The 17721-nt window shown below is 36.9% G+C and overlaps 1 protein-coding gene across 4 annotated transcripts in view; it reads right to left on the bottom strand.

Annotated features, from left to right (window-relative positions):
* The window catches only part of LRRC28 (leucine rich repeat containing 28), a 148233-nt gene that overhangs the window by 107223 nt on the left and 23289 nt on the right, over window positions 1-17721 (bottom strand). For 3 of the 4 annotated variants that reach the window (XM_036878656.2, XM_036878658.2, XM_036878657.2), the window contains exons 4-5: window positions 12156-12193; window positions 11092-11229 (exon numbers count right to left, since the gene is read on the bottom strand). In XM_036878656.2, coding sequence (XP_036734551.1) covers window positions 11092-11229; window positions 12156-12193 — 176 coding nt within the window. The remainder of the gene's footprint in view (window positions 1-11091; window positions 11230-12155; window positions 12194-17721) is intronic. The other variant, XM_057494834.1, reaches the window with a different exon arrangement.

A 17721-nucleotide genomic window follows, 5' to 3' on the forward strand; every position in this document is an offset into this window, starting at 1 on the left:
TTAGAAAATGTCTTTGGAAGAAAATGTGTTTAAATGTGTTCTGTTACAAACGTTATATAGTTTTGATACTAGAAGTAAGAGAACACAATATATAATGTTTAAGTGGTACATGATTTTCATATAAAAGAATTCAGGTGAGCAACCATATGAGACATCAAAGAATATCTAATAGGATTTCCACTTGTAGACATGATAGGGTCACTGACACCAGACTTGTCTCCCACCAAAATGTAACTACTGAAACATACCTGAGGCATCTATTTTCAAGCAATGGACAGAGAACACAGGGTTTTGATGCTTGAAATATAGAAAACACAAGAGTTGAGCCCCGTGTAGAACCTGGCTGTCTGCCAAGGGGCACAAGGTGGGCCACAGCACAGGGAGGTGGAACCCAAGCAGAGCTCTGCATTCTCTAAGAGCAGAAGAGCCAGCAAATGGACCTGTGTAGCTGAAGCAGCTCGAAAATGCAGGACAGGGTCCCAAAGAGGAAAAAGTTCTGAGAGGATGAAGAGGGAGGGGCTTAATAAATAGCATACTGAAGAACACAAAAGCAGTGGAACAGAAGACAGATGAAAAGATATTATCTAACCTTTAGATCAGGAGAAAAAAAAACTGTTAAAGAACATGGAAGGCCTCAGTAATCTGTGAAACTATATCAAATGACTTATGCATGTAACTGGAGTTCCCAAAAGAAGAGGACGCAAGGCAGAAAAATTTCTAAATAAATAATGACAGAAAACTTCCCAGTTTGGGAATCAAGAAAACCTCAAGTAGGATGAATATTTTTTAAAAGTCCTATGTCATAAATAAACTGCTGACACAAAAGATAAAAAGAAAAAATTTAAGAGACATAGAAAAAGGCATTATATACAAGGTAACAATGATACAAATGGCATCTGACTTCTCATCAGAAACAATGGTATCAGGAGAAAATGGAAGGTCATCTTAAAAAGTGCTAAAAAGAAATCCTGTCCATGCAGAATTGTGTATCTAGAAAATATATTCTTCAAAAAGGTTTTTGAAAAAGACACTTTTGCATAAAGAAAAATTGAAATAGTTCATTGCCAGTAGGACTTCATTACAAGAAATACTAAAGGAAGTACTTCAAGCTGAAAAAGAATGACACTGGCTAGAAAACATCTAACACAAACAAATGAAGACCAGAAGAAATGGTAAATACATGGGTAAATACAAAGAATATCTTTTTTATTATCTACATTTCCTTTAAAGACAACTGTTGCAAAATTAACATTATATTGTAGAGTTCATAACATATATGGAAATAAAACATGACAGAGTAACACAAAGGATAAATGTAAACATACTATTAGAAGGTTCCTACAATTAATATTAAGTGGCACAATATCCTAAGTAAACTGTAATAAGTGAAGGGCACATACTGTAAACCCTAAAGAAAAGACAATAGAGAACACAAAATGGAACACTAGAACATATTCAAGTAATCCAAAAGAAGACAGAAGAGAGGTACAGAGGAACAATAAACAAATCGTGTAAGCCTGTGGGGGAAAAGGGGAGCTTCAATCCAATTAGAAAATGGGAAGTCAAAATATATTATTGCATAGTAACTATTAAAGGAAACTGGATAAACATAGTTATAGTTTTTAAAAGTTGTCAGAAACTGAGGGAACACTCATGCCAGAAGATGATCATCAAAAAACCCCAACAAAGATCCATGCACTGCTACAGGTGTAGATGCACTCATCCCACCAGTTCCTGGACTTGCCATGGGAATGAAGCAGGAGATATCTAAGCTGGCCTGTGCATACAGTAAAACAACAAATTTGACTGGATCTACACTGTTGGAACTCAACCAAGAATTAGGAGAAGTGCAAATTGTAGCGCTCCAAAATCTTACAACTACAGACTATTTACTGTTAAAAGAACATATGGGATGTGAACAGTCCCCAGGAATGGGTTGTTTTAATTTGTCTGATTTCTCTCAGACTGTTCAAGTTCAGTTGGACAATATCCACCATATCATAGATAAGTTTTCACAAATGCCTAAGGTGCCTAACTGGTTTTCTTGGTTTCACTGGAGATGGCTGGTAATTACAGATATGCTTTGGTTATGTAACTATATTCCTATTATGTTAATGTTTGTGCGCAATTTAAGTAGTAGCTTAAAACCTATACATGCTGAAGTTACTCTACAAGAAGATATATCAAAGAAATAATCAATCTTCCCAGGTTTTCTTCCGCATGCTACTTCTATAGCTTTTCTTCTTCCTTCCTAATTACAACCCTTAAATAGAATTCGTGCCACATATCGAATTTACCGAGTATCATAATTCTTCCAAGTGGTAAAGACACCTCAAGACAAACGTTGGGCATAGAAGCCACAGGGCATAAATATGCAAAGAAGTAAAAAGCTAACCTTTCAAACAATAAGGCTTCTCTCTCACTTACCAACTTTACATTTCCCTGTATGGCCCCGGAAGATGACTGGTTAGCCAGAGACGGGTAAGATTCCTCAAGGGAGGAACAACCTAAGACAGGCACAGTCGCAGGGGGGCCATCAGGTGAGAAATTGGGGATCAACAGAGGTGAGGCTTAGAACCTCCCCCCCCTGTTCTGAGAGAAATCTTCTGCATGCGTGGATGTTTTATTGCCCTTGTCTAGCTTGGATTAACACATAGTCTACAGGCACACACCTGATCATCTACATTTGCTCTCTTACAACACTAAACTATGTTTTCTACCTTTATCTCGTATCTACCTACCACTTCAGCATTTTATTAAAAATAATAATAATAAAGAGAGAAAGGTGGTGTCCACATATAAATCAAGTATAAAAACCAAATGAGTATTCATATTTGAACTGTTTATAGTTCATAATGCATGAGCAAAACTGAAAGCTTCTGTGATGACTGCCCTTGTAATGTTCACCATGTAACTTATTCACTATGTAAGAATTTGTTCTCCATGTAAGAACTTGTTCATTATGCTTCAGAAGATTGGAGACTGACGAAAATTAGGCTTGGGGTGGATTAATGATTGTGCATTGAGCATTGACCCCCCTATACAGAATTTTATTGTTGTTAACAACCATTTGATCAATAAATATGAGAGATGCCCTCACACACACACACAAAAAAACAACAAAACAAAACAAAACAAAATACACACTTCCAATTGTAAAATAAATAAGTAACCGGGATGTAATGTGTAGCATAAGGAATATAGTCAAAATATTGTAACAACTTGGTATGGTGATAGCTGGTAGCTAGAATTATCATGTATATAAATGTTGAATCACTGTGTTGTACACCTGAAACTAATGTAATACTGTGTGTCAACTACCCTTCAATAAAAAATAATTATCTAAAAAAAAAGAAACTGAGGGCACTAAGAAGCTTAAACCAACTCCAAAAGTTATAAGCCCATTTTAAAAGAGAAGAGATTCTAAGCTACCATCACCCTTGACTGAAATAGGATGGCAAGGAGTCTACCATAGACAAGGGCTTACGAGAAACCGGTCTAACTCTGAAAGGATTATTTTTGGACTGGCACACCAGTGTAGAATGCAGAGGAGCCCCAGATACAGAGAGACTGTACTGAGTACCCTGCTGCCCAACCCAGACACACACACACACTCTTCCCACTGATCTCCATCAAAAATGGGGTTAAGAAAAGAGAGCTGAGATAATCTCCCCAGTATGCTCTAGGATTTTAGCTAAGGAAGACTGAGGGTATGAGGGGTAGCAGGAAAGCCAAGAGAAACTTCTCAGAGGCAAGATCCACCTTCACGTAACAGATAGCAGCCACAGTCACCCCACACAGACCCATGATGGGGCAGCAGGACTGGAAGAGCTCTCAAGGCAGAGAAAGCAAGGGACAGAACAAGACAGCAAAGAGAATCTTTGGCAACCTAAAGCTGGCTGCTATCTGTAAAGCAGAGATATACCTCCTACAGTTCAAAAACATTTGGAATACCCCATGAACACATGAGAAGTTGTTCAACACCATTAGTCAAGAGGAAAAGGAAAATTAGATGCAAATAAAACAGCAATGTAATACAACTTCACATCCATTTAGAGGGATAAACCAAACAAAACCAAAAACAGACAACACCAAATACTGGAAAAGATGCAGAGTAACTAGAACTCTCTCATACATTGCTGGGAGAAAACAGAACCACTTTGAAAACTACTGGGAAATTTGTTATAAAGTTAAATATACACCTGCCTTATGAACCAACATTTCCACTCCTTGGTAATTACACAAGATAAATAAAAACATATACCTAAAAAGTTTACATAAGAATTTTTGTTAGCTGCATTCATAATAGCCCAAAATGGGAAAAAATGTCCACATTTTCATAAAAGAAAATAAGTATGTTATATATTCATACAATGGAATACTACTCTGCAATAAAAAAAGAATGAATACTGATACACCTTGAGAAGCAGATGCATCCCAAAACCAGTGTTTTGGGTGAAAGAAGCCAGACACAGAGAACACAATATATGGTTCTACTTACATTATGTTCACCAACAGATCAAATTAATCTGTGTTCATGGAAATCAGAAGAGTGTTTGCCTATGGAAGACTGACTGCAAGAGGCATGAAAGAATTTTCTGGGGAAATGGAAATGTTCTGTATCATTAGATGTTGGTTACACAGGTATATATACATGTCAAAACTCAAAATTCTGCATTTGGGTATGTTACTACATGTTAATTTTACCTTAATTTAAAAAAAAACTATAAAAGGGTATAAAAATATGAAGAACAAAAATTAAAAGAAAAATACAGGAGAAACAGATGTTCATGTTAATTGTTAAAGCTAGGTGTTGGGTATATAGGGGCTCATTATTCTATTCTTTTTATTGTGTTTAAAATTTTCCATAGTAAAAAAAAATTTTTTTAAGAAAGGCATCTTTAATAGTAATATATTATATACTTGAAATTTGCTCAGTAGAGCTCGAGTTCTTACACATACACACAAAGTAACAATAGGAGGTGATGGATATGTTAATTAGCCTCATTGTGGTAATCATTTCACAATGTATACATATATCAAAAAATCACATTGTGTACCTTAAATATATAAATTTTTATTTGTGAAAAATAAATATCAAAAATCAAATTTAAATATCACATTAAAAGAAAGGCCAAAACATTTGTTTAACCTTTTGCTTGTCATATTTTGATACAAACCCACAACACTCATTGCTAAATAAAACACAAGGTTATTTAAAAGAAAAAAAAACTGAAGAAAAAAAAATCTAGATCTGCTCAGAAAAGCAGTGCTTCAAGGTTCCAAAGTTCACATCATAGACCAGGCCTTTGATAAGTTTAGCCAGGAAGATTTTTTTTCTGAATGACTTTTTTTGTTCATCTTGAAACCACATTAAACCCATATTTTATTAATTTATTTATTTTTAAAATTAAGGTATAATTGATATACAAAACTTAACAAAGGTTTCACCTGAGCAACACTGGTTACTATCTTCACCTGTATTATCAAGTCCCCCACCCCCCACCCCGACATACCTATTGAAGGTACTGTCCATCAGCATAGTAAGATGCTATAGAATCACTACTTGTCTTCTCTGTGCTATACTGCCTTCCCTGTGCCCCCCTACATTATGTGTGCTGATCATACCCCTCAATCCCGTTCTCCCTCCCTCCCCACCTTCTTTCCCTTTGGTTATGGCTAGACCCTTCTTAGAATCTGTGAGTCTGCTGCTGTTTTTTTCCTTCAGTTTAGCTTTGTTGTTATACTCCACAAATGAGTGAAATCATTGGGGTGCATGTCTTTTTGAATCTGGGATCTTGTTTTCTTTGGGTAAATTCCTAGGAGTGGAATTCCTGGGTCAAATGGTATTTTTATTTTTAGTGTTTTGAGGAACCTCCATATTGCTTTCCACAATGGTTGAACTTATTTACATTCCCACCAACAGCGTAGGAGGGTTCCCCTTTCTCCACATCCCCACCAGCATTTGTTGTTCCTTGTTTTTTGCATGTTGGCCATCCTAAGTGGTGTGAGGCAACTCTTACTGCGGTTTTAATTTGCATTTCTCTGATGATTAGCAATGTGTAGCCTTTTCACATGTCTGTTGGCCATCTCAGTTTCTTCTTTGGAGAAATGTCTGTTCAGATCCTCTGCCCATTTTTTAATTGAGTTATTTGCTTTTTGGGTGTTGAGGCATACATTTTGGATGTTAACCCCTTGTCGGATATGTTGTTTATAAATATATTCTCCCATACCGTAGGACAACTTTTTGTTCTACAGATGGTGTCCTTTGCTGTACAAAAGCTTTATAGTTTGGTGTAGTCCCATTTGTTCATTTCTGTTTTTGTTTCCCTTGCTTGAGGAGATGTGTTCAGGAAAAAGCTGCTCATGTTTATATTCAACAGATTTTTTGCCTATGTTTTCTTCTAAGTTTTATGGCTTAATGACTTACATTCAGGTCTTTTATCCATTTCGAGTTTACTTTTGTGTATGGAGTTAGACAGTAATCCAACTTCATTCTCTTATATGTAGCTGTCCAGTTTTGCCAACAACTGGTGTTGAAGAGGCTGTCATTTCTCCACTGTATATCCACAACTCTTTTATCATATATTAATTGACCATATATGTGTGGGTTTATATCTGGACTATCTATTCTTTTCCATTGATCTACGGTTCTGTTCTTGTGCCAGTACCAAATTATCTTGATTACTGTGGCTTTGTAGTAGAGCTTGAAGTTGAGGAGCATAATCCCCCAAATTAATTCTTCCTATCCATGAGCACAGGGTGTGTTTCCATTTATAGGTGTCTTTAATTTCTCTCATGAGTGTCCTTTAGTTTTCAGTGTATAGGCCTTTCATCTCCTTGGTTAGGTTTATTCCTAGGTATTTTATTCTTTTACTCATATTTTACATCAGCCTTATCTTTCAGATTAGGGCTACGGACCAAGTCAAGAGGATGTTTAAAGCATGTGTACAAAGCACCTTTCTTCAGTCTGTGGTGCGTGATGTCTGCTGGAGCTTGTTGAAGTCCTGTGTATATCACTTAGACTTCCCAGTTCCATGTTCTCTAGGCAGTACTTCACTACAAGTATCTACATTCCTGTGGCTGAGGCCTTTCCTGAACCTACATAAGGCTGCTGCTCTGTCCATGTGTGTACAGGTGCAGCATGCCAGAAGTACCATGGAATGAACACCCCTCACTCAAACACCTCTAAACCAACACTTTTGGGCAGTTGTTTAAATGCTTAGGTCTTTCAGCACTTCAGAGGGATGATTGAGAAGGATGTGTTTTACACAGGACTGAGCTCCAAATGCCCATTGTGGTGGCTGGTGTAGGAGTTTAGAGCACGCCAGTCCCTAAGCTGCCACTCTGACACATTATTTTGAGTTAAGGGCACTAAAAAACAGCAGATGGAAGAGTACTCTGAACCTTCCTTTTTCTTCCTAAAAGCAGGAGATAAAACTCATCTGTGAAAGATGCTCTCCCTGTACAAGAAGGAAGGGAAGACATTCTTATCACCAGAGATAGGGAGTCAAGGCCAAGGGAAATCTGTTCAAAGAAACCTAGTTAAACTATCCTTACCTTTTCAAAGACTGTCCTAGCCCAAATCCCTCTGTCTCATCATGTTTTCATATTTACTATTCTTTGTCCAACCTAGTACATAAGCATTCTGCTCTAACTCTTTCTCTGGGTCTTCAGATTTCTTGGGAAGGTGCCCCTGTACATAGAAAAATTACTAAATAAAATTTGTCTACTTTTCTTCTGTTACTCTGTCTTGTCAGTTTAATTCTTGGGCCTAGCTGAAGACCTAGAGGGCAGAGAAGAAATTTGACCTCTCCAGTAATGGCTTAGTAACATACTCTTTATAGGCTGTTTCCACATTCCTTTATCCCATCACCATTCTACACCAACGTTCTCTGCATCTCCCAAAAAACTACTTGTGCTCAGGATAAAAAAAGACATCTAATAGACAATATTGTAAAAAGGAAAAAATGATGATAGAATAAACACTTGACAGACATACTATTGATCATGCTCTTGCTACCTCTGGACTTCCTACTAATAATAAGAGCTTTTGCAGTTTGGAAGTGTAACAGTTAAGTAAATAGCAGAGTAAAGAAACGATTAATTCTACACTCCAGACAGACAGGCTGTTCTATGCCTTTGGGACAGCTATGTTGCCTGGGGCTCTTTTGGTTGTAATTCATAGAAGCCAAGAGTGCTGGCTTACACGCAAAGCTGTGGGCCTTAAGATCAGAACCAGTGATTGAGATATAAAAGAAAACTGAGGAAGTCTCTGCCTCCATATTCTTCCCATGTATCTGCCTCATCTTTCTTCTCTTCCCCAGTCCATGTGGTGACTACCAGCACTTCTCAAGATTACAAAGTATTGTGTCCAGAAAGAAACAGAGACTGATTTTCTTTTTCTGTCTCTCCTGCTCTTTTACTCTCTTTCTTTTTGCCCCATCAGTCTCCCAAAAATTTCCAGGAAAATAACTGTTCCTGCATGGGTCAAGCACCTCAGGACCAATGGGTTGTGGAAGGAAGGCAACATCACATGGTAGAGAAATGGTGGTACTCTGCAATCCAAAAGAATGCAAGTAAGGGACGCCCCCAGAAAATGGGTCCCAACCCATGTGGCAATTATTATGTGGACATTGGCAAAGAACCCAACAAAATCACCCAGACAATTCATGGATCTACTTGAGAAACTGGTGAAAACACAGGACCTTTTACACAGCAATATGTACATACTCACATACCAAACTGTGCGCAAAATTTGAGGGTGTTCATGAAACCTCTGTAATCCACTCTTAGATCCTATTTTTAAAAACTCTCTATATCCATCTAAATTTTTCAAATTTTTTAACTTTTTAAATCATTGATAGATAAAATTTTTCAAATTTTAAATACTGAACATATAATTACATTCAAAGGTTTTTCAACCACAACAAATATACACAATAAGATGTTAAGTCTTTCAAGAGACAGTAACATGTAAGAAGTCTATATATAACAGCATGAACCAGGTAGAAAGGAACTGACAACCAGATATCAGCTGGTGTCAGTTGTCTCATTAAATGGAAACAAACTGGAAGTCTCTCACTTTTTTATTTTTATTTTTTACTTTAGGTAGAGTGCCTTTGCATAGTACGTTTCCAAACATGATCAACCATTTGGGAGACCCTCTAACCCATTCAAATCATAACATTTGAAATTATCTCATAAAGAGATATATATAAAGTGAATCAAATAATTGGTAAGATCTAGACCACTGCTACTCATGATAGCCTAGAGAGAAAAAAAATCTATACATCGCTCAATCAAAACTTTCTATTCAAAATACATATCTATTAATGTATATAATTTTACTCAAAAACCAGCAAAACCAAACAAAGACAGTAGAAATAAGCTAGGGAAATAAAAACAGAAGTGTCTTCAAATCTACTATGCAACAGGTTTGATATAAATTAAAAATTATATGAAGGTGGTCAGGAAATCAATACCCTTCTCTGGTTATTAGGAAGCAGTCAATGATAGTATAGTATCCTTAACCTCTGAGAGTACATAATGGAAGGAAATGGCCACATTCTACCACAAAATATTTTTATATTACAGGAAAAGACAGGATGATAGAATACAAAGAACAATGGTTTAACAGAGAATTGTACTTTTCATATGTTCTTTAAATATATATAAAAAGGAGCTTGACTATAGTATTATATCCAAGTATTTTGATTCTATAATACATCTTGAATAAGTTTCATGTATGAAAATAATATGAAAACTTAAAGTATTACCTTTGCTGATACATTTTCTAGGCAATCTCTGAGAGAGAATCTAATTTTCTGAGATTCTGAATATATGCGATAAAAGCTAGGATGATGAAACACTACTGACCCTGATTCCATACAATAAACTCTAAAAGAAATATTTTATTCCTACACTGTATTGAAAATTTTTATACTAACTATAGTTAGAAAAAGTAAGACACAAATTACATGGGGTAAAAAATTATTTTCTAAGCAGAGTCAACTGCTGTACTAGTACCATTTTTGTAAACAATATCAAATATTAAGGCCAGCACATAACATCTAAAAATTAGTGTTATTATGTTTTATTTAGAAATTTCTATTCTTGAAAAACTCAGGAGAAAGTACTTTTTAAATCACAAAGAAAAATATAGATTTTTTCATTAATGCATTTAACATGAATTGTTTTTAATGTTCCATACAGGCCCAAAGTTCCATGACAGGTAGGAATTTGTAATTTTGGTTGAGTTCCACATTGCACTTGGGTACACTAAAAGACTGGTTAGTATTCCTAAAGAGTTTCTAAACAGAAATAACTTCCGACAATTTGAAACTGTATTTTTCTATGCTCATTCTTGAATGGAGAGTTAACTTTTATGTGCTAACTAAGCACAAGTTTTTGTATTTCTCTAAATCAAACTTCACCTTTACTTAAAATACAGGAATAACATATGAAAGAATTTGCAAATGTGTGGATTCACAAAGGAAGTTCTTCAGATGTCTTCGTAAGAAAGTCAATGGGTTTAATGGTAGCTCAGCATGCAGAATTTTGGTATTGTATGGAAGTACATCATAATCTAACGGTCTGTTTACTAGGCAGAACTGACAATTAGTTATAGGATTCAAATTCCACTGAATTGTAGTATGACTTATTAAACAAAGTTAATATACATCAATTACCTCATTGGAGAATGAGAGAAAACACCATTATGTATCTGCCTTTTAGATACTAAAATGATTAAATCACACAAAGTTCATCTAAATTTTCTTATCTGAAAGTCAGAACTGAAGTAGCTTTTTATAGTTCACCAAAGCAGTGATTTGATGGCACATTGCTTGCAATGCATAGTTGTAGTAACTGTAGCTCAAAAACATAAATGCCACCTTCTTATGTCTGCATCAGGGAAGGCTCTTAAGTCACATTTCATCCATATTCCTTAGTTTCATTTTCAAACAAACGGACAATCAAATACTTTACAAATATATCCAAAGCCACTGCCTAGTCACACGGGGAGAAATACGAATAAAAATACACTCGTAATAGACAAGAAACTATTGTGTGCTAACAGACAATGATTACCTGGAGGTAGGAATTGCAGCTGGTTATTAGCTAATAGGAGATGACGTAAAGCTCTCAGATGACCAATTTCAGGGCAAACAATTTCTAAGGCATTGTCACTAAGATCCAAAACCTGGAGTTTTACAAGGGACCCAATAGCTTCAAAGAGAAAAGAAGGGTAAAGGCAACATTAATTTGACCCAACTGTTATGCCAAATCTTTAATGTAATTAACCACAAGTTAAAATATTTTAATCCTTATTATCCCTGCCTCAATTGCTCACAAAATAGTAAAACCACAGATCAAATTAAATTTTATATTAATGACAAGACTTCTACTTTGATATAAAATATAGCAACTTAAAAAAAACCACAAATAAAAAAGTTAAAACAATGTAAAAAATTGCTTGAATAAAAATATCATGAAACAATATATAAGGTCTTTTTTATCTAATCAAAATTCATAACTGGATTTATTAAATTTTATCATTTTATTATTTATCTAGCAACAATTTAATAACAATTGGTCTTACCACTATACCCATTTTAGACTTACTTATTTAATCATAATTGTTAACTGAAATTGCTAGAGGTAAAAAAAAGCTTTGAAACTAACAAATTAAAGATGCTTTATAATTAAAATTCCCTCATACACCAACTAAAATAGGTTTAAAGAGACAATCCTGTTCTACTAGTATAAAACAAATCTTAAACTATAATACCCTATATGGGTAAAACTGAAACACTTCCAGAACCTCTCCCCTGGCCGTAGTGTATTCTCCATATCAATAGGTGTTTCCAAGGGGTGGAAAGAAGTAGTCCATGTCTATGTCAATAGGTGATTACCAGGGGCAGTGAGGGCATATCTGGACCTGAGAGGTTCAGTGGGGCCCCTTTTTTCCAAAGAGGAGTTGTGACAGACAGGGGAGAGCAGAAGTGGACGGCTGCTTATAGGCAGTAACCAGGTTTCTCCTACTTTATTTCTCCCTTTGACTGATTTTGGCTTCAAAGGTAATTTGCTCTGGGCTGGGAACATATTTTCCCCTCAAAGTTACACCTATAACTAAAAGTTGGAAGTGTACCTACCTTCTGGAATCACAACTATGTTGTTTGAATGAAGGTACCTGGGGGGAAAGAAAAAAAACAGCTGTGATCATTCAGTACTTCTGCTAGATACCACTTTCTAAAATGCTCACTTAGAAATTTATCAAATATAAAGGGAATGAAACTTTCTTTCACACCCTAAACGCAAAACAAAATATATGGTCATCACAGATACATAACAATACTTGAGAATAATATTTCATGCTGGAATTGCAAATATTAGGACTATTTGCCAATTTAGTTGCTGTTTTAATAAGAGCATGCACAATAGATTATTAAGTATTTTTACCTCACAAGACATATTAGTAGTTATCTAGTTCATTTTAAAGTGTTCAGATTTTCATAAAAACACCTGTTTGTAAAGAAAAATCAACTCTTATGGTGTAAAGGAAAATGCAATTTTTGGTTTCTAAAGGATAACATCAAAAAATAATCAGATATCTCCAGTCGGCATGCTTACTGAGAACCAAGAATGGAGAGATTAAACAGCAATCATTTATGGAATCTGTGGAAATACTCAGCTGTCAAGGTACAGAGCCAAGGGAATTCATAAACAAGAAATCAAATTCTTTTCTTAAAAAAAAAAAGGTTACCCTGCTGACAAGTCCAGGCAAGCCTAAATAAGTAACTCTTTTCCTACTGAAGTGTCTTTAGCACACTCTGGTGGGAGCTTCATGTAATCAGCAGCAGCCCACTAAAGAGCACAACAGTAGTGACTCTGGAGATCATTCAGCAATAATTTCTTTAAATAAATTTATATTATTGACTTTGAGACAAGAGAATTAGATTCTGATATTTTCAAACCTACCGCTTTATTTATTATACTTCAGAAATCAATCTTCATAAAGTATTCTTTAAGTAGAATTTTGAAATGTTCTTCTACATTTTTTAAGCCCAGTATCAAAAGTTAAAATGTCCAAAGGACACCATCAGTAGAACAAAAAGGCATCCCACAGTATGGGAGAATATATTCATAAATGACATATCTGATAAGGGGTTGACATCCAAAATATATAGAGCTCACACACCTCAACAAACAAAAAGCAAATAATAACAATTAAAAAATGGGCAGAGGATCTGAACAGACACTTCTCCAAAGTCAGATGGCCAACAGACACATGAAAAGATGCTTCGCATCGCTAAGCATCAGAGAAATGCAAATTAAAACCACAATAAGATATCATCTCACACCAGTTAGGATGGCCACCATCGAAAAGACAAACAAAAACAAATGTTGGTGAGGATGTGGAGAAAGGGGAACCCTCCTACACTACTGGTAGGAATATAAATTAGTTCAACCATTGTGGAAAGCAGTACGGAGGTTCCTCAAAAAACTCAAAATAGAAATACCATTTGACCCAGGAATTCCACACCTAGGAATTTACCCTAAGAATGCAGCAGCCCACTTTGAAAAAGACAGATGCACCCCTATGTTTATTGCAGCACTGTTTACAATAGCCAAGAAATGGAAGCAACCTAAGTGTCCATCAGTAGCTGAATGGATAAAGAAGTTGTGGTACATATACACAATGGAATATTGTTCAGCCATAAGAAGAAAACAAATCCTACCATTTGCAACAACATGGATGGAGCTAGAGGGTATTATGCTCAGTGAAATAAGCCAGGTGGAGAAAGACAAGTACCAAATGATTTCACTCATCTGTGGAGTATAACAAAGAAAAAACTGACGGAAGAAAACAGAAGCAGACTCACAGAACCCAAGAATGGACTAACAGTTACCAAAGGGTAAGGGACTGGAGAGAATGAGTGGGGAGGGAGGGATAAGGGCAAAAAAGGGGCATTGATTAGCACACATAATGGGAGGGTGTGAGCACAGGGAAGGCAGCATAACACAGAAAAGACAAGTAATGATTCTATAGCATCTTATTACTCTGATGGACAGTGACTGTAATGGCGTATGTGGTGGGGACTTGATAATGGGGGGAGTCTAGTAACTATAATGTTGCTCATGTAATTGTACATTAATGATACCAAAATAAATTTTTTAAAAAAAGTTAAAATGTCAATGACACAGAATAAGAAAGATACAAAATTAATAGATTTAAGATTATTCTATGCTGTAATAAATAAATTTTGTGTAAGTATTAACCTGCTGGGTCTAACACAATTTAAACAATTATACTATTCCATGATACATTTTATTCCTTCCTTTGTTGTATATGAAATGACTCCACATTTTAAAATTAATATTCTTTAAACATTAATTTTAAGAAGGAATACCTAATAGTTTATCAAGTGACTCTAAAAATTCTTTGTGCCATAAGACCATATGTAAATAAGTGCATGCACACGTGCACACACACACACATTTGTATTAGTTACAAAAGCCAGAGTGCTAAAGAGAACAAATTTTTCATTTATCCACAAAATATTCGTCTCAAGTTTTACCTATAAAAAAAGGAATTTAAAATGTCCAAGGCAAAATATAAACACACTATTATTAAAATCAAAAAGTATATTTAACACATTAAATTTATCTATGTTATAATGAAGATACAGTATACAGTAGTATAGAATGTTTCCAATCCTGACTACACATTATAATCACCAGTGGTCTTCAAAATATACATGCCCAAGATCATCCTGCACCAAGTGAGACACCATTTCAAATCATCAAGTTATTCTGATGTGCAACTAAGGTAGAATCATCATTGATGGAATGCACCAGAGAGCAGATCTAGAGCCAGACTGGCTACACCTTAATAACACTGACCAAGGGAAAATTACTAACCTTCTTTTTTATTCTATAGAAGCAGAGGATACTAGCACCAAAAACACAGGGATGTTGTAAGGGTTAAAATGATCAACAGATGGACAGCTCTTAGAACAGTCAAAGTACGATGAATGCTACTGTTATTGTTGTTATAATTATTACTGTTAGCATAAGTCATTTATAATCAGAGGCTCAGCAATTTTAAGTCACTTCCCTTTACTTAATTTTTGTAATTTCAGAATAGTTTAAATGTTGGTTTTTCAATGTAAGTAGTTCTCATCATGTTCTTTTACTTATATAATGCAGGAACTCTCATTCATTGCTGGTAGGAATGCAAGACAGTATAGCTACTTTGGAAAATGGTTTGCCGGTTTTTTCACAAAATTAAATATAGAGGAGGGGCGGAAGATGGCGGCGTGAGTAGAGCAGTGGAAATCTCCTCCCAAAACAACATATATCTATGAAAATATAACAAAGAGAACCCTTCCTAGAATAAAGACCAGAGGACACAGGAAAATATCCAGACCACATCCGCACCTGAGAGAACTCAGCGCCTCACGAAGGGGGGAAGATACAAGCCCCGGCCCCGCGGGAGCCGAGCGCCCCTCCCCCCAGCTCCCGGCGGGAGAAGAGCAGGCAGAGCGGGAGGGAGACGGAGCCCAGGACTGCCGAACACCCAGCCCCCACCATCCGGGCCAGAGTGCAGACACAGTGCGTGCCCAGGGGGCCCTGGATGCTAGGGAAACTGGGCAACAAGAACAGTGAGCGGGCACTGGAGGCTGGGCGACAGAGGACATAAGAAAAGCGCGCGACCATTTTTTTTTTTTTTTGCTTTTTTGCTGCTTTGTTTTGGCGAGCGCTTTTTGGAAGTCTTAAAGGGATAGGGAACCCAATACTAGGGAAACAGGGCAGAAAGACCGGTGAGCAGAGGCCTGAGGCTGGCACAGGAGAATAAAGAAAAACGAACGATCACCTTTTTTTTTTTTTTTTTAATTTAAAAAATTTTTTTTCTTTTTTTTTTTTTGGTGGGCGTTGTTTTGTTTTGGCGGGTGCTTTTTGGAAGTCTTAAAGGGGCAGGGCGGTCACTTAATCCAGAGGTAGGGAATCCGGGATCTCTGGGCACCCTAACCCCTGGGCTGCAGGGAGCAGGGAGGCCCCTTACGGAGATAAATAGCCTCCCAGCAGCTCCTGCTCCAACGCGACTCCACCATTTTGGAGTAGCTGCCCGAGCCAGGCCACGCCCACAGCAACAGCGGAGATTAACTCCATAGCAGCCGGGCAGGAAGCAGAAACCCTGTCTGCGCGCAGCTGTGCAGCACAAGCCACTAGAGGTCGCTGTTCTCCCAGGAGAGGAGGGCCACAAACCAACAAGAAAGGAAGTCCTTCCAGCCGTCACTCGTCCCAGTTCTGCAGACTATTCCTATCACCATGAAAAGGCAAAGCTACAGGCAGACAAAGATCACAGAGACAACACCAGAGAAGGAGACAGACCTAACCAGTCTCCCTGAAAAAGAATTCAAAATAAGAATCATAAACATGCTGACAGAGATGCAGAGAAATACGCAAGAGAAATGGGATGAAGTCCGGAAGGAGATCACAGATGCCAGAAAGGAGATCGCAGAAATGAAACAAACTCTGGAAGGGTTTATAAGCAGAATGGATAGAATGCAAGAGGCCATTGATGGAACTGAAACCAGAGAACAGGAACGCATAGAAGCTGACATAGACAGAGACAAAAGGATCTCCAGGAATGAAACAATATTAAGAGAACTGTGTGACCAATCCAAAAGGAACAATATCCGTATTATAGGGGTCCCAGAAGAAGAAGAGAGAGGAAAAGAGATGGAAAGTATCTTAGAAGAAATAATTGCTGAAAACTTCCCCACACTGGGGGAGGAAGTAATCGAACAGACCACGGAAATACACAGAACCCCCAACAGAAAGGATCCAAGAAGGGCAACACCAAGACACATAATAATTAAAATGGCAAAGATCAAGGACAAGGAAAGAGTGTTAAAGGCAGCTAGAGAGAAAAAGGTCACCTATAAAGGGAAACCCATCAGGCTAACATCAGATTTCTCAACAGAAACCCTACAGGCCAGAAGAGAATGGCATGATATATTTAATACAATGAAACAGAAGGGCCTTGAACCAAGGACACTGTATCCAGCAGGACTATCATTCAAATATGACGGTGGGATTAAACAATTCCCAGACAAACAAACGCTGAGGGAATTTGCTTCCCACAAACCACCTCTACAGAACATCTTACAGGGACTGCTCTAGATGGGAGCACTCCTAGAAAGAGCACAGCACAAAACACCCAACATATGAAGAATCGAGGAGGAGGAACAAGAAGGGAGAGAAGAAAAGAATCTCCAGACAGTGTATATAACAGCTCAATAAGCGAGCTAAGTTAGGCAGTAAGATACTAAAGAGGCTAACCTTGAACCTTTGGTAACCACGAAGTTAAAGCCTGCAATGGCAATAAGTACATATCTTTCAATAGTCACCCTAAATGTTAATGGGTTGAATGCACCAATCAAAAGACACAGAGTAACAGAATGGATAAAAAAGCAAGACCCATCTATATGCTGCTTACAAGAAACTCACCTCAAACCCAAAGACATGTACAGACTAAAAGTCAAGGGATGGAAAAACATATTGAAAGCAAACAACAGTGAGAAGAAAGCAGGGGTTGCAGTACTAATATCAGACAAAATAGACTTCAAAACAAAGAAAGTAACAAGAGATAAAGAAGGACACTACATAATGATAAAGGGCTCAGTCAAACAAGACGATATAATCATTCTA

This window comes from Manis pentadactyla, chromosome 18 (assembly GCF_030020395.1).
Source record: "Manis pentadactyla isolate mManPen7 chromosome 18, mManPen7.hap1, whole genome shotgun sequence".
NCBI lineage: Eukaryota > Metazoa > Chordata > Mammalia > Pholidota > Manidae > Manis > Manis pentadactyla.